The 24,628-nt window shown below is 42.0% G+C and overlaps 1 protein-coding gene across 4 annotated transcripts in view; it reads left to right on the plus strand.

The window, feature by feature from the left end:
- The window catches only part of iqsec3a (IQ motif and Sec7 domain ArfGEF 3a), a 91,863-nt gene that overhangs the window by 16,134 nt on the left and 51,101 nt on the right, over nt 1–24,628 (plus strand). For all 4 annotated transcript variants that reach the window (XM_076721774.1, XM_076721773.1, XM_076721777.1 and 1 more), the window contains exon 2: nt 1,844–1,924. In XM_076721774.1, coding sequence (XP_076577889.1) covers nt 1,844–1,924 — 81 coding nt within the window. The remainder of the gene's footprint in view (nt 1–1,843; nt 1,925–24,628) is intronic.

Below are 24,628 nucleotides of genomic sequence, written 5' to 3' on the forward strand. Positions count from 1 at the left end.
CTATTTTTCAACATTTCATACACAGTTAATCAGTGACCCCAGAAAATAACAGGCAGATTAAACCTGAATGAAGATAATTATTAGTTGCAGTCCATATTTTGTTTGGCAGGCGTCTTTTTTCTGAACTCTCCTGCGTCTCTGTCCGTGGTGCTGAAACAGTGAAACCTCGTCTCTTTCTGTCTATCTCCATGGTGATCAAACACTCAAACTCTCACGCTCTCCGTCTGTATCTCTCTCTTCAAATCATTTTCAGATCAGCTCAGCGCAGACAAAGCATACCAAAGCATATCAAAAGCCGAGCACACCATGTTGAATGTGGCCTTTCGCTTCATCTGCAGCTTTTATTAAGTTTCTTTTCCAAAGCCAAGAACATGAGACCGTGTTCAAACTGCACTTTTAAGACTACAAACACGTTGCACTTCATGTTGATATGATCTGGATAAAGGTGACCTGCAGAGCTTTCTTGTAAATGAACAAACACTGCCTGAGAATGTAATGGACATCTGGTTGTACCATGGCCCTGTGTGAGTGGCACTGCTGTAAACCAGGCGACAAAGCTGTCAATGCCTCAAATGCAAGCAGCCATTGTCTTGTGCCAACCAAACAGACACTGGGTCAGTGATTTTATGCTAGGGTAATCTCCCTATAAATAAACTCTGTGGCAGCATTGTGTCTGGGTTGAGTGAGGGGGTGTGAGGACTGGAGACAGTCGCTTTAAAAACATGGACTGAAAACAAGCAGACAGTGCAGGCTGAGGTTGTGGTCGGGTGAAACAGTCTTTCCTTGGTCAATAATCAGAAAAGAAGTTGTGTCTGGGAGATCACACAAAAATGCTGACAAAACCAGAAGGCCTGAGGCAAGAGGGAGTAAAAACCAGGCAACGGGTCAAACAGGCAAGCAGGCAAAACAGGGGAAAGGCTGGAAATGCTACAGCTGGGAAGCATCGTAGATAATTTGGCAAGAGGGTGAATGCTGAGTGTGGAGTATGTACTGGGCCTAATGATGGATGGGAAGCAGGTGTGCAGGTCGGAGACTGGTCAGGTGATGAGCTAGAATAATAATTACACTGAGGACAACTGGTGGCCAGGTGAAGAACTTACCTCTTCTTCTCAGTAAATTTTAAAACAGTTAGTCCTTGACTTCATTTGTTGGCTGAAAGGGCTTTTTCTTGTTGACCTTTTATGAGTCAATTTGGTTTAATAGCCTTTGCAAAGTCTAGACAAGGTGCAGCATTAAATCATTTTATCCCCATTCAAGTGAGCAGAGAACTAAACTGGAAGTTAGCTGGCTCAGCCGGTGGAAGTCTCTGGTGCACGTTCTGCATGGCCACTGCAGCCCATAGACAATGTACAGCATGCATTCATCTGGGAAATTTCTTTACAGCAGGAAGTGGCTTTTTTTTGGCTTCATGCTCCACAGAGCAGCGTTCAGAGGCATGAACGGAGACCCGCCTCCAATGCTGTATCCAGCTCTAATTGCACAGTAATGACTTCCACACAGCGGGTAATTACTCATGGATGTGCTGTAATGATCAGGGCTTTTTTTAAACATAACCTGTAATAATAAAGTCTAGTTTGTGAAGTCACGCTGACCTTGGAAGTAATACTGGGTTACCACTGCAATAAGCTACTTAGCTGCACAAGATAACGTTTGCATGTTACATTACAGTTGCTAAGCTATGATTGGACAATAATTAACTGGGGGAGGGGTTAAGAAAATAGCCAATTTTAAGGGATAGAAAAAAATAATAACCAAAAGAAAGATCACCTTTTACATGAAGTACATAACGAAACCCTTTTGATCATCTGTTGATTCTGTTACTCTGTTTCTGCTCTTCACACAGCAATCAAACAGTGCTTCACCAGTTCTGCTGCCCCGCCCCCGAGGCCCCCGAGGGGGAGACCTCTACTGCCTGTGTCCCCAGGTAAGACGACTGCATCCTTGTAACATCTGCACAAATATTTCTTTTACTTCTTTATTTACTTTGACAAATTTGATTTTTATTTTCTGTAAATTTTAATTGCAGCCACTTACCATGCATCCTGTTAGTAGCGGTGCTGCAGTAGCTACTTTAGGCAACACAACTACCCCAGCAGTGTTCCCTAAGTTGAAGTGGTTGTAAATGCTTCAGTTTCCTCCAGGGGCAATCTGAATTTCTTCCCCTTCGTGTTAACAATGAGCCAATAAGAGGAAGACTTCTGTCCCATCAGCTTGGGTTAGGGTCTCTTTGAGGCTCTGAGATTGTTTTCCGAGTGCATCTGAGACACACTAGACAAGACTTGTTGTTCCCACAGAGTGTCAGCGCTTTGTTTGCCAGACTATTGAGATGAATCCACTGGAACACAGTAGTAATATCCAAATCAATCACACCAAGATCCCATTTCCTGGACAATGGTCAAGTCCTGGGTGAAGCTTTGAATAATTGGAAAAATATTACATTGAGTTTAGCAAGCAAAGCAGGATGATAACGCTGTTATCTTTCAGTGGCATATGACAATGATAGAGCTGATGCCGCCAGTTGGAAATCCATCTGTGCACAAACACTTCTGTTTGAATTCCAAGTCTTTTATTTAGTTTTTCAAGTCAGCCAATTTAAAAGCTCTAATGTTAGTCTGATGCGGTAATTTGTACCCGTTATCCTGGGAAATATGAAAATAGAACAACTAATAATTAGCTGCCGGAATAACTGTACCTTTGTATGACGGCTTTGGGGGAGTATAATAATTGATATTTACTGTTGAATAGGCAGTCTACAAAATATAGAATGACAAAAAGCAATAATAAAGGCCTGTGATGATTATTATCTCGCCCCCTTCAAGCAGAAATGACAACGCAAAATGTTGTTTGCATGCTGCTTTTATTCACCCAAGTGCACTCTACCACCAGAGCTTCACTGAAAATTATGGCATTCATCTGGCCAAGGCTCATCAGTAGCAATTAAGCCATCCACCCCAAAATGGTTTGTTTGTTGTGGGCTGCACATTGCACAGGGCTGCTTTGCTGCATTGTCTGAGCTTGGCAGAAAGTAGCAGATAAGCAAACGTGTGCTGATGGCAAACCGTAGCCCCCGCGGTGCTGGATATAATAAGTGGCAGGCCAACAAGCACAGATCAAAATCACACTTTAAACACCGCAGAGGCCTGGTGTGTATTAAATCAGCCACATGGATGGACTGAAGGACAGAGAAATGCAGGAGATCAGGGAACTCTTGTTATGGATTTGTTTGCCACTTTAAAGAAAAGCAAAAATAAAAAGCAGCTTCATAAAGCTGTTTATCAGATAAATGGTGACTGAGTCAAGTCTCACAGTCTTGCAGTATCCCAAAACACTCCTTGAGCTTCCATTAAATACATGTGGAGATTCCAGAGGCAGCAGTTAAAATTGAACAGGTGTGACTTTCATAAAGATCAAAGCTGGAGGGGAAATTGGAAAAGCAGACAAAAAAAACCAAAACAAAACAAAAAGAAAAAGAGACAAGAATCGATCGGAGTTCAGCAGCTTGAACTTTGCTTGATAGAAGCCGTTTGGTGCTGTTGTGTTTTGTGATTGCTTTGGGCTTAGGGACCATTAGCTAAAGGTACAAACAAAGTGCACAACAGAAGGTCTTTGCTAACTTGTCAACTCCTCCAACTCCTCAACTCCCCCCCTGCACCAATCTCTGAAGCAAACCACTTCAAAGGAGGACTCTCTGGGGCCGAGACAGAAAGCAGCTTGTGGTTTTGTCTTTCTTTTCTGTTCTTGTTGCGTCTTATCTCTTTTTGAAAGCTGTATTCTGTTGTTGTTGATTTCTGTATTTCCGCATTGTTGTCAGTGATTTGTTGATCATTTACTCACGTGGCATCACCACATCACATCACAGCGACATAACTCCACATGGCACCCACACCTCATTGCATCCATCGTCACTCATGTTCACTTCATTCGGGCTTGTCTCTCCACTGTGGTCACGTTAAGTTTGAAAGAGTCATGTATGAATATTACCATGTAACAAAAGTGTAATTTATGCAATGTAAAACTACCATAATGCATTGATGTGTGTACTGTAGGGTCTTTCCCATGCTGGAAACTGGTGAGCCTCCTTGTTGACACATGTAATGCATCTGTGTTCATGTGAAAAAAAAAAAAAGTTCTTATCATGTTGCATGCTTTGGCTTGGCAGTGATCAGAACATAGCTCCCCGTCTATCTGTGCGTGTGTGTGTGTGTGTTAATGTACGTGTGTGTGTGTGCCAGTGTGTCACCACGGTACACACGGCATACGACGGGAAATTCACATACTCCAGGAAAGCACACAACACTGTGCACGACACCAGATCAGTAGGGACCGGCCGAAAGAGATGAGTGAGTCGCACCACCATTACTGAACCCTCTCTTTATTTACAGGCTTTTAGAGGAGTCACAGGCAGGCTGTATATTGTTCTTCTCAAAGGACAAATCCAGCATCTGAGGAGAGTGTCAGTGCTACAGGAATATGAATACCATGTTGGTGGGACAATCTGAGCCTTTGTGATGTCGAAAATATATATCAATAATGCAACGAGACACTAATAATAATGGATCATTCCTATCTTTATCTGAGGGATAATCATGCTCTAAGTTTCTCTACATTGTGGCCCTGCAGCTCCCACAATGCTTTGGGAGATAGTTACACTGTGGGCTACAACTTGAGCCTGTTTGGGTTTTTTTTTTTTTTTTTTTGGCAAATTGGCAACATTAAAAGTATGCCGAATGAGGAAGTGGCCCCTCATGTTTGCACAGGCAGCTACGTTGATATTGAAGAATGCAAGTTCTGAAGCTATGGAGCATCTTTTCTCTATGATTTCCAACTTAATTTATGGCCATTTATTTGCAATGGAGATCTGAGATTATGATATCCTCGAAAAGTTCAAGTCACACTGAATCAAAAAACATGTGCATCATGTCTGCATTATCGTATCGGAGCAGGCCTTTACAGCAAACTGCTGCAAGGAAATAACTTACACCTTGCAAAAATCAACAAAAGCCTCTTATAGAAATAAATGTGACTGAATTCTGTGGTCTTATATTATTAGGAGCTCCACTTGCCACCAAACAAGATCTGATTAACATATAAAAAGGACATCTCATTGCCTCTTTGTGCACGGCCTCCACTCCAGGATGTAATGAAGCCTTATTTCACACGCTGAACCTGACAGACAAAGTGCAATCATTGATATTTCATTTGCACTGCTCCTTCTGCTGAGGGTAATTCAAGCCTCTGTGTCAGAGGGGTCAGCTCAGAAAAGGGCAGCGGCGTGAGCTTCAACGAGAACTGATTGTACGAATTTGAGGCCATTCGTGCTCTTGGTTTGTATCTGTCTGCAGGGGAGCTTTATGTGATCAGTTAGGAAGCGGGAAACAAGCAGGTGGTAACGGTGGATGTGGGATCATTCAAATGGGGAGAAAGTAGAAAGTTGTGAGCTCAAAGGAGATGTGAGGGTTTCACTGTCACATATAATGAGGACCCCACGGAGGCTGGAAACTCACCCTGACAGTCTGGTCACTCTTGCCAGGCTTTAAGGAGGCACCGGAGGGTTTAGAGACTATAGGGGATTTGTATTCAGGGTCACCAAGTCAGATCTATAATCACTCATGGAAGGGGCTGATTGTGCGGGATCTCCACAGCCTTTCAATTAGTAGGCAAGAGTGAGCCATCTTCTGCTGCTCTGTGCTAAAATTGCACTCAGGAGTTTTGTTGTTACTTTAACAGTTCCATAGGGGACCTTAAGTTTAACTTTCTGCCTTGCAGCAGAACTGAGAACTGCTGTGGTCAACACACAGGCCCCAGAAACCTAATAAATGGAAGGAAAGCGTTATTAGAATATTCTAGCATGGAGAGTGGCACAGCAGAAGAACTATAAATAATGACACTCAGCAAGATGCCTGGTGGACAAGCCGCAGGTAGAATTATTACGTCTGAAATTGCTGCTGTGTGTTTTTGTGTGTGTGCAAGCGTCCTCTCTCAGAACAAAATCCAGCCTTTAGGGTTAACTGGAGTGCAATGGATGAACCGCGTTTGAGTATGTAAGTCTTTAAGATTCACATACACATGATCACACATTTATGCAATCTCTGCCTGAGTTTCCAAGTGGCAAACTGATCATATTCAAAGCTTGATTTCAACTGCCGCACGAGGAAAACCTTGAAACAAACAGGGTCTGCTTGTTCTTCATATCACTTCCAATACACAAATTTATCTTTGAAGTTTTTAGTAATTGCCTCTTTTGTCCAACTCTTCATTTACTGTCATCAATGACAAAGAAATACAGCAAAACCTTACATTTAAGAGGCTTGAACCAGTGAAAGTTTGACACATTTGCTTGAAAAATTACAGGACTGATTCATCAGCAGTTCATTTTCTTTCGACTGCTCCACTAATCGCTGCTGCTCTAGTGCACAGTACACGTAAACAGTATGGACAGTGTGAAGTGAAGCTCCTACCAGCAGATCAGTAAGAGTGCAGCTGCTTTCTCAGCTATCTTGTCCAGCAAAGCAGCCAATAAATCTTTGGCTAGGGTTGGTTAGAGGTGTCACTTAACTTAAAAGGTCACTGGTGTGGTATCTGGCTCTGATAGAGCACAATACTGCAGAAATCCCCCAGACAAAGGGCACATTACTGCCTTATGGGCTGAAAATATAAACATTAGTGATGCTAACTTTTTCATATAAAAGTGAAGCCATTTTAGTTTATTGATTTCTCTCATTAAATTCACTCCAGCTGCAAAAGAGGAGATGCAGACAGAGAGGGTGCAGCTGGTAAATATAAATCAGTATAAGAGATACTTTTACTCTGTGGTAGTTCTCTCTATTTTTCCAACAAAATGTCAAGATGACTGTGAGATAGCATTTTTGCAAGTTTTAAACAAGCTGGGTCCTGCATTACTTACTCTGTCCACATTTCATCCTGTCTGAAGATGCAACAAGCACACAGAGTCACTGCAAACTACACAAAACTAGACTCAGTCAGTATGATTTATTAGCAGAGCCACAGCCCCGATGGTCCAGATCTGCAGTTCAAGACACAAACAGCCAGCCATTAACCTTCATTAATTAATTTAACTAACTGACCGTTAGCAAACTTATTAGCTTGTAGAATGTTATTCTCCCTTTTCAGTAATTTTTTTATTGAACAGAATGATTACCAACTAGACTGCGAGTATAGTCACTCCACCACGAAGAAGTATTTTGCAAAAACGCTCGGTTAATTTTGCTAAACCCTGGTGTTCTCGTGTTACCAGGCCTGTAAGCAAGAGTAGCAGCAGCAGATTAGCCAATTTGCCCCATCTACAGACAGGGAGAGGAATAGCTTTAGCAATTTTAGCTCCTGTGCCACCTGCAGGTAATGAGTGGCAAAGGCATTAACTGGGGTCTAAACTGCTGTTGCAATTATTAATTAGTGAATAATCTAATTTCCTGTCGTGTCAAGTGTTCAACTTTTCTGACCAGCCTCTATGACAGAGAATCTGCGTCCTGCAAAATTTAGATGAATCTGAGTCTGTGAGTGAGTTACAAACTAGTTTCATGAGCTGCTTCGCATGTAGAAACAAATAAATAAAGAGAAAATATGAAAGCAACGACAGCAGACTTATAAATAGAAGAATATTTCTGGAATAGCATCCCAGACACACAGAATAATGTCTTGCAGAGCAATGTCTTTAAGACTTTTATGTCTCCGGTGAGTGCCAATATGTATTGCAATGCCACAATTTGCATAAAAACAACCGTGCTGAGTCTTCACACTTGCAGTTTAAATTTAACTTAGCTTACCTGAACTTTTTTTAGGCAGAAAGTCTGACAAAATATACTGTTTACATGCTTCCAAAGTACTTCAAGCTCAAGTAAATCACATTTTCTTTCTGGCTGAGTCATCCTGGACACAAATGATGGTGCTGATGGGATAGTAAACACTCACTCTTTTCCTCACAGAGTTAAATATAAACTGACCAGTCAGCCTTTGGCAGGTGACAACACATATTTTTGGCATGATCCTCGAGCCTGTCGGCGATTCAGCTGCCAAACCGACTGCTTTCCCCCACCAGCTCACAGTGCGCACGCAAACACTGATATCCTGCTCGGCATCAAAAAACCCCTTTAAATTAGTCCTCCTGCTGCACTCCTGACAGATGACTTGCACGCACATGTACACACCAATGCTTTAATGAGGGATGCTATGCTAATTAGCTAACGCAATCTGCCATCATGATTTACCTTGTCAGAGAGGAAATTAGCTATCTAGTTCATGTGACTCCTGTGTCTCTTTTTTTTGTCAGAGAAGAAGTTCTATCCTAATGAACACATGATTAAAGTTTATTTTTGGGGGGCAAAGGTTTGTTGCTGGGCAGTAAAACCATTCAAAAGTTAAAAGTGAAATTTGTAGGTAAATTTAGGCTCGTCTAATCAGAGTAAATTAGAGGTGATCTCCACTTTTGAACCCCCATGTAATTAAAGTTTACAGCCTTATCTTTTATGATAGGCTATAAAGAATGCTAAAGTAGAGGAAAAGAAGGCTTACGCTGTACATCTGGTGAGGCATATGACTTTAGAGAAATATAAAAAGAAGGACAACACATTTGGATCATTGCCAGACCAGATTTAGGAGGCTTGTGTCATCATTTTTATCTGCAACTCAAAAATGTCCTTGATCACAAACCCGAATAAAATGTCGATAAATGCCACGAGTGGTTAGATGAAGCTGACACCTTGAGAGAGCACGGCAGGCAGAGTGATGGCGTTCTGCAGGAAATGAATTCACCTCTGGTCGTGGCACGAGTAGACAGCTGTGTCATCTCGCCAAGACACCTTTTTCTCTAATTAATCATTGGAATTAATAATAAAGTGCACTAATTAGTGGAGTCATGCTGTCTGCCAAATGGAAAGGTGACGTGGGATGAATAAGGACACAGCTGGAAATGCTTTGTCACTTTGGATAGCAGCGGAGACAAATAGGGGTACTTGTTGCTGGGCAGAACTACAGGGACCATGATGCATTGAGACAGATGGAGGAACTGATAGAATGATTGATCCGTCCTGCTGGAGGACGTTCAGGGACATGTTGGGAAAGTGTGCCCGAAGCTTTTCTTTCAGTCGTTCAGGACTTGCCTTTGAGATGTGCAGCAGCCACAGGCACAGCAGTGTTTTCATCACTTCAGAGGACATTACACTGACTAAAATACATTTTTTGAAGCCTTACCCAAACCCTAATCCCAACTTTAATCTAAACCTAACCTTACTTCAACCTTAAGCCAGGTCTAATGGGAACAGATTTATGTCCCCACAGCATGAGTAATACACCCACGCACACGCACACACATTCTCACTGTACAAGGCCCGGACTTGTTGAAGTGCAAGGTCACGTCTGCTTTTTGTTTTCACAACAGCAGACACCCAGCATTAGTCTCACCTGTGCATCCGCAAATTAAATTTCTCACATGTGCTGTCCCTCAATCACAGTTCGCCAAATTTTTATCACCTCTTCACCCCATGATTTAATATTTGTCCTCCGCCTCTGTCTCCCTGCGTTGCATGCCGCGGTCTTGCTATCATGCTGCCTCAGCTGGAGAAAGTGACCTTGTCGGCTTGCTGTACTGTTGTCATGGGAACAGAGGGCGCAGCGGGAAGATACGACATAACATCCAGACACTGTCTGTTAGGAGCTAGGCGTGTCTGAGTGTATGTGCACTTGAATGAATTTGTCTTTTTCCTCCATTATTGTACTAATCGCAGAGCCATCAGTGTGTTTAATTTCCCTGTCTTTCTGTTGTCATCATCCCATTGGCTCAAAGGGTTTGTCTGAGCCAATCAGAGGAGCACTCAGTGTCATCCTCCTCGGGGGTCCGTCCATTCAGCAGTAGGTTTTTGTTCTCACTTCTTCCTCTTTAAACACATCCTCTGGGATTTGAGTAGCCTAAATTCACTTGAAAATTGAAATCAGCACTCAGCAGCATTGTGAATGAATGAAAGGAGCCTTTAAAGAGTGTGAGTGCTTGGAGTAATTTCTAATTAAAGTGATGCTGCGACTAATTTATTTTCACCCTAAGGCCTGCTTTATGCAAGACACTTACCACAGAACAGTGATACCAAATCTGCTCATGCATCATCACAGACATCATTCACTCTTTTGTTCCTTTTAATGCATGTAGATCTTGATCAGACTAGACATGCTATACATGCAGAAGACCCCAACGCTGCGCACTTTACACGTTGCTCTGCCGCATTCCTGCACGTCAGCGGTACAGTGGCGAGCGTCAAATGTTCAGATCTGAGAGCTTCTCCTCCTCTTCTCTCTTGGTTCTGCAGCTTATCTCAGCATTGTGAAGCAAGCGGAGGGTTTTATTACAGAGGAGATTTAATAAAAGCACAACATTTTGATGACTTTGCTGCAGCGTCTCGTGTGTGTGTGTGTGTGTGTGTGTGTGTGTCTCAGTATCAGCAGTCTTTTAAGTTTCAGCCTCTGTGTAAATGTCAGGGCCTGGTTCTTAGATCTTCTTTGACTCAGACAAACTGCTTTTAAAGGCAGAATGAAAGCCGCTGTTAGTGATTTAGATTATTTATATTTTTAAAGGGGCACTCCACCAATTTCACATGTCAAAGTCGGTGTGTTAGTCATGACGACTGCTCCTCAGCCTGTGTGTTTAATGTCTCCTGCGACTCTGGAGGGGCTTTGTCATGTCAAGACTACAAGATTATAGATTTATGACCAGACGTATGTGGTACAGTCATGCTGGCGTATTTTAAAAGACTTGGATTTTTATCCACCAGGCAGGATTGACTGGAAAAAACGGTGTAAGAGTTGTATCATGGGAAATGAAGGATTCATTGCTTTTTTTTTTTAACCATTTGAGGGGCCACTGTCAGGATGTTTCAGCCTCTGTGGCTTCAGTTTTGATTAAAAATCTGTCTCTTCAGTCTTTATAAAAGTGCAATACTAAATTGGTGGTGATCCACTTTAATATATTTCATACTATTAGTAACTCTAATAGTGCAAGTTGGTAATATTGCTACTATACACTCTATATTCTTAATTAAAACCAAGTAAATGACAATGACAGAGGCAGGAAATGAGACATTAAAGGTATAATGTATGCAGTTTTTTTTTTTTTTGATTCTGTTCTTATATATCCAACAGTCGTTTTGGTCATTTAACTGACTCACTTCCCCCTGGAGGCGCAGCTCCTGCCATAAAATCCACTGAAATATGCTGCTGGAAGTAATCATAAAATCATAAATACAGCACAATGATTTTGATTTTCTGCAGAGGCAAGCAGGGAAAAAATACATGAAATGCCTAATGTGTGCAGTTTTTCTGACTCCGTTTTAGGATTTATGATCATTTTTATCCCGTATTGCACCATGTTAAACAATGGTTTCGGTCATTTCTAGGAACCAAATCGCTTCTCCCCGGGGGCACAGCTACTGCCATAGCATCCACTGAAATATGCCCCAGGAAGGCTTATTTTGTAGTAATAACCATTCTGTGCTAGCAGAGTCACTGCAAGAAATGAAACAATAAATGCACATTTTTTGGTAATGTTTTCCATTTTTCAGAGAAAAATGAGGCGATCATTACGAGCTGAAGTCGGATCTGTCGATTTCTTAAAGTCTCAGATGAATGTTACGGCTACAAGCAGCTATGCTTTCAGATAATGGAGATTTTGAGTACAGTGGCAGAGCTGCGTGATGCATAGGCTCATTGACATACAGTGGCATCCTTCTCTTTTCACTCATTCTCTCACACACACACACACACACACACACACACACCTGCTAGCACGCATACACACAGTTTGTGCCAAGGTAGTATTAATGCTCTCCCTTTCCATTCTTTTGTTCCTCTCTCCGTCCGTCTTTAATGGTCTGCCATCTTATTAGTCTCCATCATCTCAGGAGTCCCAGAATACCCATAGTCCCATTCTGCAGTCCAGTCAATAGCTCAACTCCTGCCTGACTGCGCTGCGATAAAATGTCCCCTGTGTGTAGGTGAGTGTTTGTGTATGCAAGAGAGAGTGTGAGCCAAGAGAGAGCAGCATAATGTCCAGGGATGAGTGTCTGTTTGTGTTTCTGTTCTTTGTGTTTAGCTGCCCCTCTATCTAAACTGCCAGCGGCTCCGCAAATGAAGAAAATAAGTCTCTTCTGGACAGCAGGGGGTGCTAATGAAGGCCAGAAGTCTTGGCAGTCAGAGACATCTGTCTGTCTGCATGCTGGCTGCACATTTTGTCCTGACCTTTCTGCTTTTGGCTGTCAGCCCACGTTTTCATCCTCTGTCCCTCCACCTAGTCATCTTTGCTCTTCCTATTAAACTGTAAAGAAGTCAACGACTGCAGATTTAAATTTTGAGCCCAATGACCATCACTTTCACCCACGCAGTCCATATCATGTCAGCCAGTGCCAATGTGTTACAGCATGCCTCATTGTGGGATAAAACTCGAGCCAAATGCCCCAAAAGCAGGCATCTGGAGCCCTCAGCTGCACTACTCATCAGCTTCAGAGGTAGTAGAGAGGGCAGAGTGTGAGCTGTAAACCTCCTGTGGGTTCAAATGGAGGGAAGAATTAACAATCTGCTTCATTCTGCAGTGCGCAGCAGATAACAGAGGAGGTACTAAGAGCTTGGAAATGTGAGGCTCTGTCCGACCTTTTAAATACAAATTATTCACATCTTTATCACGTGTGAATCACTTTAATGTGGTAAGTGCTCTCGCCCCCCATCGTCATTTTCTGCATTTGATTTCGAATGCTGAATCAGAGTCATGCCAGAAAATGATGTCTGTTCCCACACAAGTGATGTTAAACAGGCAGTGATACACCAGATAACCTCTCAGCTAGCTTTTAAGGTAGTCCCTATGGAGGAAGGATTTTTCACTAAGCTGAGTGGGTGTTTTTTTTACCTCATTCATGGGTCAATGTCATCTTTCTGAATAATAATGTGTGAGAGCACGTCCCTGTAAATAAAACAGCACATGGCTTCAATTAACAGAAGGAGTTTGGGGACAGTTGGCTGTAGGATTAGCTGCTGATGCTATTTGCCATGTTTAGTGTCACCTTACAAGAATTTTTATGACTTTCTTGAGGAATCTGGAACACATCTGTGGTTGTATATTGCTGTAGTTGAATATCTGACACCCTTACTTTTCCTCCTGACATTCAGATGTGCTGCTCTGATTAATTACCATGAAGCAATAGTAAAATGTTCTTGATGTTCTTTGTGCTTTGGTGGTCCCAACAAATCTTCCTCTCTCTAGCTGATCGCCTCACGTCAGTTTCAAGAGTCACATTCATCCAGTTATCAGCTTTATAGTTTTGGGCTGTCAGTAGTTGGATTAAATAGCTTGGGAAAAATAAATTAAAAGGCTGCAGTTGTTCTTCAAAGTGTCAGCTACATACCTATTGATAAGCCTAGTGTTGTGCTGTGTTTTATAATTTTCTATGACATTATCTAGATACAGTTCATAGCAGCTTTCCAGCTGGTTTGTCAAATATTTGATGGCTAAATCTCGCACAAACACAACCAAGATTGTTTATTGCCTTTAAACACAGCTGGGTGCCATATTGTACATCTGGGTTTGCTGCTGGTGCCAGATCCTGTGAAGGTAAATACAGATCATCCGCGTGTGTTTAACTTAATCCACGCCACAAGCAAGTTGTAAATAAGTAACTGCAGGAGCACAAGAGAGAGAGAGAGAGATTCAAAGGCACGGAAAGTAAAAGAAAAAGGGAAAATGTGTTGCTGCACACCTGCCGTACCCAACACACGCTCTGAAACAGGTAGTGATCAAATGGGTACAGGTTGTTCCCCCCTGTTCCCTGTGAAGGGACATTAGGTGTCCCAGGCGTGGGTGACACTGTCAGGTTCAGCGTACATCTCGGGTAGAGTCCTTGTCCTGACAGCTCGCCGACAGCCTCGTGACGGTAGATCAACAAGGAAATGAGTTGAGAGGAGGTGGAGGAGGATGTGAAAAACTGCTGACAGGGCGACCTGCCTCTGCTGTCGCCTCGCTCACTGTAATGAGAGACGGGGATGACGAGGAGGAAGAAAGGAAGGAGCGTGGTAGAGGTTTAGATTAGAGAATGAACAAAGACAGGGAGATTTAATGATGTAGATACTCGTCTCCATCTGGTAGAAAAGAAACTATCTTCCTCTCAATTATGTACGGAGCATATATTTATGGTAAGACGGACTTATGTGAGGACGATAAATCTACTAAAAATTAGCTTTTGGTGTTTCCTTGTTACACTGAAGTGAATGACCCACCTTCAGATGGTTGAATGCTGATGAAAGTAGACACAGAGCGTCCCTTTTTACTCTGTCATGCTTTTGAGCGCACTGTGCAGCCGTTACCATGACTTCAACTGTGAGGCTTTTTTTTTTTTTTTTTTGTGGTGAGTCATCTTTGCAGTGTGCATGTCAGGCTGTGTCATTCCCTGTCAGCTCGAGCCTTCTTTTGAAGAGGTGACGGGTGGTCAAAATGAGTTACTTGTTAAGAAAGACCAGCGGTGCCAGGCCCCCCCAAAAAAAACATTTTCCACTTTTCTTTGAACGGAGGCACGAAGGAATCTTCAAGATGAAGATGCCTTAAGAAGCCTTGAACACAAAGAAAGAAAAAGAAGCTGAGAATAGTGCCTGTGACTCACGATCATTCAAAGTTAATGTAGCCTCTCTTCGCACAGCTTAGTTTTGACCTTTTAATGTAAAAGACATTGTTGGTGGAGTCAGACTTGTTATTGCGCCAGTGTTGCAGGCCAGGTGTCCTTCTCTTTTTGAGTCGGCTCCTTCACTCCATTTGGTAACCATAAAACGCACCATTAGTCAGCTTCTACAGGAGCCCACTAAGCCCATTTTCAGATAGCCCTGCTTTGACTTTGCCAGCCGGTCTGGTCGCTCTCTCACGGCCCACATCACCTCCAGCGAGGACCAATGTCAGAGAAAAGATTAAACGTGAGGGTCCACACAGGCATGGACGGGCTCTCACTCTGGAAGAAAAACCTTTCACATTTCACTGAGATGTAATTGAATTTTGTCCCGCTCTTATCTGCACCGTGATGGGATAGCATCTCACCGCTTTCTGGTGGAGAGTCAATGGAAACACAACGCTGGCCACCTCCTGACTTAACTTTAGTTTTGCCATGGAATGAACGGAGTGAAACTTTTTTTTTACGCCCTTCCCTTGAAAGCAATTTCACCGATGAGGAGAGACTGATTTTGAGTGTATGGGTGTGTACGTGTGTGCATGTGTGTGTGTGTGTGTCTGAGAACAGTGACAGATAATGGAGAATGTGCCAAAGAGTGAATAGTGCTGCCTGATGCCAGACCATGCCTCTCGCGCCTCCGCTCCGTCGTTACGATAAACAACCTCCTCTCTCGACTTTTTCTTGTGTAGCGCTGGTGACAAATACACCCTGTAAGGAGGAAAATAAATGACTTCACACTGTAAGTCTGCGCACATAATCAGGAGACTGTCTTCTCCAGAAAAAATCGACAGCATCGGTTGCTTCTCCAAACTGTTCAAAATGACCACAGACTACACAAAACATGGACGTAGTCATTGTCATTGTGAAGCTCAGTGGCAGTCGCCATCTCTGCAGTACCTGACTCCACCCAACTCTCGGCTAATTCTGCTGTAAAGTTGGGCATTTTAACATGGGGGTCTATGGGGACTGACTCGCATTTGGAGCCAGCTTCAAGTGGCCATTTGAGGAACTGCAGGAAGTAGTCTTATAGCACAGCTGAAGGGTAAATTGTCACGATATTCGATCTGCAGAATTGGTGCACACAGATACGGATTTTCCCTTTGTCCCCGACACTCAGCATGACTTTCAAACTAATGTATTGCAGCTGTATTTAAAAAAAAAAAAGAGTTGCGTTATTGTTGTGTTATTGTTTGACAAGCCCTGAGCCCCTGCTGTGTTTGGCTGCATGAACTATCTGTGCTGTGCCGAGTGTGTGTATGAATGCATGTGTGTTTACGAGCATCAAGACCCACTCGGGCGTAATACACTGAAGAGCTTACAATGTGTTTTATCAGATGCCAAATGTGCTGTCTTGTCCCGTTATCTCCTCTTCAAACATGGATCAAACAGATCATTCTGTATGTACAGGACAGCTCTCACCCTGACAGTGTTATGTATACTCTCTTTACTGACAGAGACGTGTGTGTGAGTGTGTGAGTGATCATCGGCAGGCTTTTAAGGTTGCTGAAGGTGAATTGCAGTGTAAGGAAGTGGATTGATGTTTTCCATTTTGGTTATATTGGCACTATTTTAAAGTCACATCACAATACTGCAGAGTGCAGTATAAAGTACATCAGCTTTTACTGTGAATATCATTTGTTTCATGAAGGATTGTAATTTACTTTAGATCACTAACTTCAGAAACTCTCTTTCTGTTTTCAGTATCCATAAATAAAGCCGGCAGGCAATTTGAACGGGGATGAGGAGGGATGCCATCTCCTTTGTTAACCTGCCATCCCCCCTTTCCATCCCCTGGTAGCAGAGAGGGGTTGTTTAGTTGTTAGTCAAGGCTGTCTGACTCATCGATCCTTTATCTGATTAAGGTTTGTGTAAGTTAGAATCTATGACTCCAGCCATGGCTCTGAAATATCAGTAGCCTAACTGTGCTGTGCATCGATAAATCCATGCTGCTCCTGAAGTAGCAGACGGCTAGTGCCTTTTTCTGTCAGTTCCGCCCTTCTGTCAGTTTAATCTTGAATCTGTAATACTCTCTAAACTATATACTGTACATACTCCAATCTATACAACACCATAACCTATATACTCTACAAAGTAGTGTCACCTTCAGAATCAAAGTGACAAGTCGCAGAAGAGCGAGAGGATCATAGAGACGCACTGCTGCCTGTAGTATTCCTATAACATTCCTATGATATTCATGTACTGGCGTCCTGCAACAAGGTTTACATGGGTTTGTGTGTTGGTTGGTGGTATTGGGCCATGACCAACATAATTCGCTTTTTCAGCTCATTGCTTTGGTTATACTGGCCACAACTTACTGATTTGATTCGCACTCACCGCTCTCATCAACTTCATCTCCAGCTCCGATGTTTCCCTCAGGAGCTGGTGGAGACCAAAGCAGAGTTAAAAGGAGAGCAGATATTGGACTTAGATTTGAAACTCGACACTACGTGATGGTAGCTTCATCACCCGCCATATCAAATTCACATGACACGATGCCAGTGTTGTGTTTACAGCTTGCTTTGCCTCACTGAGAAGCCAAAAAAAGATTTAATGCAGGTTTAAAACATCCCATTCTTTATTCTCTTTTCTCCTGTTGGCATTTTGCCCTAATCCCTAGCAGCTGTTCTCGCTGACAATTTCTCAGTCAATCCAGTTTTTCTGAAAAAGTTAATGGGATCACCATTAGTGTAATTAGCTTTATGACAAATTCTACATCTGTTGCTTGTTTGTGTCTTACATTTACAGCGTTTTTTTCACCCGTTGTCTCTTCAAATGTTTGAGAATCTGTCAATATTCTACAGAACATCTCCACACTTGATCTTCCATTTTAATATCTCAGCCTGCACTTGTGTTATTTTTGTCTAAATTGTTCTGGAAATTGGTGTATTTCCACTCCCCCCACTTGTCTGTTTGCTTTGGATGTAATCTCCTAGACAATCAGTTTCAGTACTGTGTTTATAATCTTCTCAAAAGTCATCTTTTTCCACCATACAGCGAAGGCATTCCTCAACACAAGGGAAATTTCTCATTCGCAGCCTCTTGTTTGGTGTTAACATTTCAGCCACCGCCACGCGAAGCAGATCTTATTTCCATTTAATTTTCATTTTCCATGACATGTCTTTCTGTTGCATTTCAGTCTGTCTCCTCTGCTCCTCAGAGGGCTTCATCCTCTCACTTTTCCCACTCTAAAAAATCACTTCATAGATATTCTTAAACAACTTCCAGCTCCCAACATAAATTTGGCCACTCATTCCCTCTCTCCTCCTGGATGTAATGAAAGTCTGGATTTATCTCCATGCAGCTGCCTCTGATTTCCCTGGATGGTCTGACAACTCCCTCAGCCATTTGTCTATGGGTATTTCTTTTCTGTCAGCCGGGCCATGTAATGTACACAATTCATCTCCTTGTCCACCTGTCTTTCCAGCCACCTTTTCCAGCTCATGATGAGCAGCTTTACTCTTCTTCCTCTTTGTTCACTGTTCATCTGTTGACTATAGCCTTTTCCACTGCAGCTATGTTGCCAGTCTTTTTTCTCCTTGATGTGAATTGGCATACTCTGAATTGACCATTCATAAGCCCATTTCAAGTTAGCTAATGGCTACGCCTGTCAAGCTTTCTGCTCTTGTATTGTACATTTTACAGTGATAATGATGACAGATTTACCACTCGAAATTCGCAGCAATTTTGGACACAATGAGTCTTCGATTTCACACAGAAGTAAACAAAAGCAAGCCTCTCATTTCTAACAAACAACCATGGATTTTGTCAGCTGAAGTGACAACTGTTTTATCAGCTCTGGCTCAACTAGTGTAAGCTAATGCTAAAAACCCCATGCAGAGGTTGTCTCTCTCTCAAGCTGATGTTTAAATGTTTCCAGCTTATTTGTTTTAAAAATGAGAACCATGGGTCTTCAGTATGTCCTTGATGGCTGCACACATGTAAGTATGCTAAAAGAGGCTAAAGCTACATGTTCCAGGTTTAAAAAAAAAACAAAAAAAAACAAAAAACAAAACAAAACATAGAAACAGACAAACAGCTCAGTAGATTGCTGCTCTTGCAACGATCACTTGAAGTAAACTTCACCAGTTTTCTTATTATGAAACACCCCTTTTGTCTGTGTTTCATACTCAAAAGAGATTGTTTGGGTGGAGCTTTTAAGTGCGCTCATATTACAAAGAGCTTAATCAGAAAAACATGGCTTACATAAACACCTTCATCCCAATAAACTTGCTGATTCCAAGAGAAATTTCATTATATTCGAATGTGTTATATCTGTGCATGCTCGCCCACATGACGTTAAGTAGCTCCCGGGAGATTCTAGACCATGGTGGGTGGCTTGTCTTCTCCCATTTAATAACTGCATGACTAATAAAACAGTCGCTTCAGTAGAAAGCACTGAAGTGAAATTGTAATAGTTCAGAGTTCAAACTTTTGTCAAAAGTTCAATCTTTGCTTGTTGTGGAAGGAATTTGGTCTTTCTTGCGGCAGAAATTGTGACTGTGGGAGACGTGAAGAGGACACCCTCGATGATGCATTTCATTTATATCACGTCAAGATTGTCATTCAGATTACATTTAATCAGAAGAAAACAAACTGTCTTGTGTAACAAACCAACAGCCACGACCTCCTCCACTGGGCTGGCTTGCTGTCCTTTAATGAATCCTGAGTGATATTTCCCTCAAGAATTGGTAGAGTCTCTTCAGTCAGAGTTATTCCTTCTCATCCTCTTTCTGTCTCATAGCTATCTGTGTGATCTGGGGGAGATACTGCAACATGTTGGCATTGTATATTCATTCTTTAAAGACACCTGATTTGATTTCATGTTGTAAGTTTTTCTGAATAACCAGGTGAAGAAAACTCGTAATCCTGGCACACTCCAAAGTGGGCTAACCCCGACTTTAGCCTAGGGCTTGCTGGCACTGCTCCGAAGCAGGGTTTGCTGGTTTATCCCCTGAAAATCGACTAAACAGAGAGCTAAATGGTGCCAGTGTGAAACAGGGCTAAGAGTAGTCAATGCAAACGTTCGTCACGTGTTCCTACTGACATTTAACCCAGAGCTAGAAATGCAGTATGAATCGTGTAGCCCTGGGCTCAGGTTAACCTTGGGTTAACAATGTGTGTGTGTGAAAAGGGGTGAGTTATCCCAGGGTCAGCTGTAAGGGCTATCCTCAGCCCTGAGGTAGGAAAATGCTCTGAAAAATATGATTCAAATATTGCTTTGTTCTGAGTGGTGTCCACCTCACACCAGTCCTAATGCTCAAATACCAGTGTTCCAACTCAGCAGATTATTTCATGCTCATGTAGAACTCCATCGGTCACGGTAAGAAGCTCATTTAGAAAATATACTTTCTGGGTCTTTTAAGTATATTCTGCAGCAGCAAAGAGTTACAATATTCCCCTAATTTAATCCTAAAATAATTTACACTTACCTTTTCACTTTATGGCAGCAGCTCTTTTTCAAGTCTTTTTGTTTCATTTTCACGTCTTTATTACAACCTCCCCGAGCGCACAGCCAACATAACTGGGGTTGACAACCTGCACTTTGATCATAACCACTGTGCATGAATTACAATACATCAAACACTGTACCAGCTGAATTATGATGTCATATCTTCCATTTACCCTCAATAGACGAACGCAGGAGTGGCATGGACTAACTGAATGTACAACATTTAGAAAATTTGCCATAAACAAACAAATTTTCTGCGTGTATGTGAGTGGATGTTCACTCATTGTTTATGACATATAACATTATAGCTATATTTGCTAGAAGCTCTGTTACTCAATATAGTTTCCCCTCCTTTGGAGCCAATAACTTGATCATGCCAATATGGCCATTGCAGCGTCATGGCAAAAACTTCATCAGATGTGTCTGAACCATCTCCCGTGTTATCCAAGCTCCTGTGATTTAGCGTCATAGAGCCTCTGTCATGTGATCCTTGAAGTATTGAGCTATGTTGTTTCAAGGAGTCCAATTCAAACAAGAGACTCATGCGTTGTGAAGCTGCCTTAGGATATTTTCAAAGATGTGAAAAAGGAAGTGAGCCAAATAAGGAAAAAACAGTTATTTCCCCCTGACGGGCCACATAATAGGCAATTAGCTTGTGAAATCGTCAGGGTGGGGGGGACAGCTCAATTGTTTGTTCCACTCACAGCGAGGCGAAGCAGCAGCTGAATCCTTTCTTCGGGCATTGTTGTTCTTGAACGCACCCTTTTCTTTCTGCCGCTCTGTTGTGCTGCTTTTGCCATGAGGTATAAAAATAGCATTGTGATTCGTATTTGTAACAAGATGCGAATAAGAAGCAGGGAAAAAAGCATTAGAAAAGACAGGACAATCTAAAGCTGCTACTGTACATGGTATTGTAAGGCAAAGCAGGAATATTGTCATTCAAAGAACCACTACTGCATGCATTTCCCCAAATTTAATATTTTTTAGTTAAATTAATGTCTTGTTACCTCAGAGAATTATAGATATGACCATCCACAAGCAAGTCTCCCTAAAAAAATTCTATCAAATATATTAGTGAACTACGAGATTCATACTGGACAAATGTGCAAACTGGTTTATGCTCATCTGAAGGCAGCTTCAAGCACTTGGATGAGGTTGGTGTGTTAGTAGCCAAAACCACTATATGTGGGATGCAGGACAGTTGTTTTGAAGTTGTTTTGAAATTATATAATAGGGCCAATGCTTTTTCGCCTGGACACTTTTTATCTGTTTAGGATTTTTATATGGCATTGAATCTGGTGCATTATGACATGGGGCTCGTTGTGACTAACAAAAACAATAAGTTTGTCCCACCTCTGAGGATCTCAAACTTCCTCAATTGGGGGGAAAAAAAAAGTGGAATGAATGTTGAATGCAAACAAGGCAGCAATTAATGTTTCCTTTAAAAGCTAGTATAGTATATAATATAGCTTTTAGCCTAAAGAGGATGATACACAACCAGGCTTAAAGATGACATTCTGTAACACTGAATGTCTGTCATTTGAATTCCTGTTGTACGAGGACTTGGTTGGATATATATCTGTGTATTTGCAAGGTGTCAACCATGAATCTACTGTGCAGTTTCCACTGCTGCCGCCTCTCTCTCTCTCTCCTTCTCTTCATTCTCTCTCTCCCTCCATTTTACCCACATCCCGGGGCATCGGCTTTTGAAGAGATTCAATTTGAAATCCTGTCTTGCATACTTCACGAGCCTAACCTGTTTTTTATACCCTGTGCCGTGTTGTTGCTGGAAAGATGTTTCGTTGACATTGCGTGGGAATGCCTGTGGTCATACTGGTCTGTGTATATACTTGCATACTGTATGTGAAAGCAGTTTGTTCCTAAATCTTTTCGGGCGACTATCTTTGCACACCCTTAAAATTCAACACGATAAATAAAAGCCTCCCCTTTTACAGCACGAGGCGAGAATCTTGAGTCGGCTGTGTCTTTTTTTGTCGTCTCACCTCAACCTGCTCACCCTGTGATACCAATCACTGGCCCTCCATAAAAGAACTGAGTGCCTGCATGGGATTTTAACAAGAGCCATAGGCTGATTCTCTGCTTTTCAGATACATGAGTTGGTGGACACTGATCTCAGTTCCCTTCAGTCGTGCTCAGAATGTATGGATTACATATAAAAATACAGAATTACACACTGCCTTTATATTACACTGGGGTTCATCTCTTCTCTTTGCCTCCTTCTTGCTAAATACCGCTATTTATGAGCTATGTCACCCCGCCTACATCAGCGCAGTATTGATTGGCATCTCCATAACCAATCCATCACTTTAGGATTGATCACATGAGGCGAGCGGAAAGCACCAACCATGCATCACTGCATGTCTACTCAAGGTGAATTTCTAAGGCAGAGTTACCCGTGTGTGCTGTAATGTAGTAACTCCATGCATGTTTTCGGTTTATTTAAGCATTAAAATATGACTTTATTGCCAGTTTTCATTCAGTTTTTACATTTTATCCCATTTTCCAATGTTTATCAGATCATTGCTCTGGAAGGAATGATCAGTTTTATAACAGTTTCAAAATGACCTTTCCCCCAGCATGCTTTAAATCATAAGGAAGAGAAGAGGCTTTGACTTCTTGTCCGTGGGGAAAGAGTGAAAGCCCAGATACCGTTGTAGTGCCATGTGAGTCATCCGCTGCCTATCTCATGATTTAAACATGTCATGGCTATATTTGTTCACCATTCTACACTGAAGCTTCAGTCAATATGGCCAAGATTGTGCTGCCAGCTCTCTGGAGATTACACAACATGCAGAAAGCATGTGAAACGGTTTTCCAGTCCTATTCTGGACTTTATTGTCTGCTGTGAAACAAGAGGGTGGCTCTTATGGGAGCGAGGGTGCTGCAGATGTGTGTGGATGCCTGATGTGCTCAGTTTGACCTTGAAGATATGTGGCTTTTCAACTGCTGATGAAGGGAGACCCAGAAAGATGTATTTGATTGCAGAGAGATACTGTACTGCTTAATTGATATTGTAGGCCTTTATTCTCATTAAAGGCTCTGTCCTCTTGAACCGTACTGTGCACTCTCGACAACCATACTCATCTCAACAACTATCGGATGGATTGCCATGATTGATAGACACATTCATGTTGAATTGATTCCAGTGCCTAAAAACCTTAAATTGTATTGCAAGGTCAGATATTTTGGTGGAAATCAAATGAAACATATTGTCAGTGATGACTGTATAAACATTTCAACATTTCCTCAGTATATTAATAGAAATCATAATGTTTCCTTTAAAACAAAGCATGGTTTAAGATGACTTTTAGTCCTTGGGGTCTTTCCTTAGATCCTCCCTGCCTAAATGCGCCCGTCTCGAGCCTTTAACATCATGGGTCTTCTGCACATCAATATCGTTCAGTGTGATTAGGCTTTCGCTCATGCACTTCCCTCACACTCTGCCTCATCTCCTCATTCCTAATTCAATACCTACCACATCTCCCAGTTGACACTCTCCCCACTGCCCACACACACACTCAGGGTCTCCCACTGAAGCCCCAGCCGCTCTCACTAGCATGTTATAATTTAAAAAGTGACACAAAATAAGTCAATGGAGCATCCCATCCGGAACCACTGTAAATACATCATCACAGACAGGTTAACAAGGGGCTAGGTCATAGATTACATTGAATTCAGGGAGGAGATTATGTTATGTACTCTTTATGATTGTTAACATTGAAGTAAAGCAACTCAGCTTGACCTCATTATTAGAGAGAAACAGCGTTTTTTTTTTCTTTATGCTAATTTGAAGCTGACGTGCATTTTAATAGCTTGTGTTTTTTTTTTATCTGGGGTGAGAGCTTCTGAAATGAACTGGAATGAAAAGGATTTGCAGTCTGAAGAGAAATGGCGATGGTGCAAAACCGGGTTTGGACGTTGTGTTTTTCCTGCAGTTTGAGATGGGAGCAAATTAGCTGAAATACAGATTTTTTTTTTTTTTCCAGGATCAAGGATTTGTTTCTTTTTATGGGAAATAATGCAGTAGCATAACGTGGTGAACGTTCAGAAGTCAGTCTGACGGTCTGAATTCTCTGCTGTGGACGTGGCACTAAGTCATGTTTGTCCTGCTCGCAGAGACTGAAGAATTTCAAATACACTCGGGTTATATATTCAGCAAATTCACCCCATACATTACCCTCTGCATGCATTGGAAGAAAGAAATATGCTTATTTATGCAGGAGCTTCTGCTCTCCAGTCTGCCCTTGTGTTCTGCCTGATGAACTGATTAATTCTCCATGAGCAGTATGAGAAACAGATATACGGGAAGCAGGAACGGATGAGGAATTTAGCATAAGTGACAAGGCAGCTGATAACTGCTTCGTTTTAAAGAGGAATTATTTTGAGAGGCAGAAAATAGGACAGAAAGTGAAAGTTCTTGCTGGTTGCAAATATTTCAATAGGAACCATTCTTCTATAT

This window comes from Chaetodon auriga, chromosome 22 (genome assembly GCF_051107435.1).
Source record: "Chaetodon auriga isolate fChaAug3 chromosome 22, fChaAug3.hap1, whole genome shotgun sequence".
NCBI classification, from domain to species: Eukaryota; Metazoa; Chordata; class Actinopteri; order Chaetodontiformes; family Chaetodontidae; genus Chaetodon; species Chaetodon auriga.